The sequence below is a fragment of the Helianthus annuus genome, chromosome 10 (assembly GCF_002127325.2).
Source record: "Helianthus annuus cultivar XRQ/B chromosome 10, HanXRQr2.0-SUNRISE, whole genome shotgun sequence".
NCBI classification, from domain to species: Eukaryota; Viridiplantae; Streptophyta; class Magnoliopsida; order Asterales; family Asteraceae; genus Helianthus; species Helianthus annuus.
This window is the reverse complement of record NC_035442.2, coordinates 121,660,169-121,662,593: the sequence shown is the minus strand read 5'-3', so window position 1 is coordinate 121,662,593 and position 2,425 is coordinate 121,660,169. Positions and strand designations below refer to the sequence as shown.

Sequence of the window (2,425 nt, the reverse complement as noted above, 5' to 3'; positions counted from 1 at the left end):
TCTTAAGTGTTTTGATTGCACAATGTCTTATCACTTGTATAAATCTCGGATGAGCGTTTTTAACATGACTCAATCAACTAATAGGTTAGGTTACGTAAGATAAGCATGTTTTAAGGTAGGATTTGCTATCGAAATATGATAGCCACACATTCAAATTCATTGATTGAAATGCTGGCGAGCATGTAGTTTTCTATAGTTAACTCCATTGTATAGTAAGTATGAAAATATGCATAAGATGTCCAAAAAAATTCAAATAACCCATAAACAATGCTTATAACATGATCTAGCACAAAGTATCTTAGATCTACTAAAAGTAACAATGTCTTTTTGAAATCGGTAATACTGGAAGAAGATCACATGCCACTTAAGTTTAATATATGGCATTTTGAGTCCCTAAGCTATAAAGATGCCCCATCTTTGCTTCTTTGGTTTCGAGATATCGTTTGTTGTCCTTGGTAATAGGAGTAACAATGGGAACTCTCTCTGAAACTTCTAAGCCATACCCTTTAAGTTTAATGCACTTGATTGGGTTGTTTGTCATCAATTTCATTGTTTTAACTCCCAAATCCTTCAAAATCTAAACATGAATAAAAGAAATAGAAATCAAAATAATTAAATGAATCATAACATGGAAAATGCATAATGTTTCTTACCATTGAAATATATATTAACTTGATATTGATATGGAACTTAAGTAAAATGTCTACATTCGTATCAGGTGACACCAATCAATATTTGCATTAAGAAAATAATCTTAATGTTAGGAAGTTGTATATATGCCCATTAATAAAAGTCCCTAAACAAGATCTGTCATAATTTTTTATTTTAAACTACAAGCATTTTCATATTGAGACAGCACTGAGTTCAATTTATGCGTTGCGACGGGATGCGATGAGTCTTCACCAAAAATGTTTGGTTTTTATAGTACAAGTGATATTAAAAAGAAAAGTTATTCACATATATCTCTCCTTTGTTTTTTTTTTTTTTCTAATTTAATTGCATCATATTATTTTACATTTAGAATGTAGTGGTGACACAATATTAATTTATATGAAACTGTTTAGAATATATTAACATACATTGTATCTTAACTTAATATTTATTATTGTATTAAAATATGAAAACATAATTACTTTTTGGCTTCTGAACATGCAATTAATTGAGAGAGTTAAAGAGTAATAGATTAATATTAATTTATATTAAAATGTTTAGAATATATTAATATATTGTATCTTAACTTAATATTTATTCTTGTATTAAAATAGAAAAACATAATTACTTTCTGGCTTCTCAACATGCAATTCATTGAGTGAATTAAAGAGTAACAGATATAGATATGTGCATTTGTGTATGTGTATACCTGAGCTCCAATGCCATAATCTCTTGAATCTACAGGCAAACCAAGGTCCTCGTTGGCTTGTACCGTATCGCGACCATTATCTTGTAAGTTATAAGCACGAAGCTTGTGACCTAACCCGATGCCTCGTCCCTCATGACCTCTGAGATAAACCACTACTCCCCTACCGGCCTCTTCGATTAGTTTCATTGCAAGTTCCAATTGGTTCCCACAATCACATCTAGCAGACCCGAATATGTCTCCTGTTAAGCATTCTGAGTGAACCCTAACAAGAACATTCTTTCCCTTGCCAATCTCACCCTGTTGTCAACACATAAATATTACATATCAACTTTTTGTGTCATAAATCAAATTTTAAAAATCGACCTTTACTATCGCGACATGCTCCAATCCATCCGACATTGATTTATAACAATAAACAACAAATGATCCACATGCAGTAGGCAGCCGAGCTGAAGATACTCGTTTAACTATTTTATTTATCTTCTTTTTATACCTGAAAAAGTTAAAAGATGTGTGTCACCTTAAACAAATTTCACATCGTTATATTCAGTTATGCTATACGTACACATGCATATATACATACACACATACATACATATACATACATAATAATTACATATATATACACATAATAAATGCAATCTTGAATAGAGAACATACAGAGACAATGCTATCACTAAAAAGCCAACGGAGAAAATTGTTGCTTCATTCAGGATCGGTGGAGAAGATGACTGAAGTGTTGTTCCAATGAGCAAAGCAGCTAAAAGATAAACTGGAGTGAGAAAATCCATTGTTGACAGACAAAACACTCGTTGAACGGAGAAGAATATGGGGTGGTGAGGGTTTATATAGGAAGAATTTTAGGGCATACATTTGAGTGACCACACTGCCCACATGTTTTCATTAGATCTTAACCGTTGGATATTAGTAATCAACGGCGGCCGCAAAGGAGTAGATTGAAATAGCAGGTCAGGTTTTGTTTCCCCCTAACAATTTAATGCTGATATAATTCTTGCTGATTGAAAAATTAATTAAACAAATATACAAATCGAAATATATCAGAAA

General features: G+C 31.8%; 1 protein-coding gene across 1 annotated transcript; it reads right to left on the bottom strand.

Annotated features, from left to right (window-relative positions):
- Window positions 1-233: 233 nt before the first annotated feature.
- LOC110881511 (bifunctional riboflavin biosynthesis protein RIBA 1, chloroplastic) lies at window positions 234-2,151 on the bottom strand. Its single transcript, XM_022129741.2, has 4 exons — window positions 2,021-2,151; window positions 1,724-1,853; window positions 1,361-1,657; window positions 234-577 (listed from the first exon to the last, which is right to left on the bottom strand). The coding sequence occupies exons 1-4, from the start codon at window positions 2,149-2,151 to the stop codon at window positions 371-373; spliced, it is 765 nt and encodes a 254-aa protein (XP_021985433.1). The 3' UTR covers window positions 234-370.
- Window positions 2,152-2,425: the final 274 nt, after the last annotated feature.

Bases quoted from the DNA above. Each gene is read 5' to 3' on its own strand.
- LOC110881511 (XM_022129741.2), bottom strand. From the start codon at position 2,151: ATGGATTTTCTCACTCCAGTTTATCTTTTAGCTGCTTTGCTCATTGGA. The intron at 1,658-1,723 runs GTCGATTTTTAA...TGTTGACAACAG, and splicing joins AGCATGTCGCGATAGTAAAG to GGTGAGATTGGCAAGGGAAA. The intron at 578-1,360 runs GTATACACATAC...ATTCATGTTTAG, and splicing joins ATTATGGCATTGGAGCTCAG to ATTTTGAAGGATTTGGGAGT.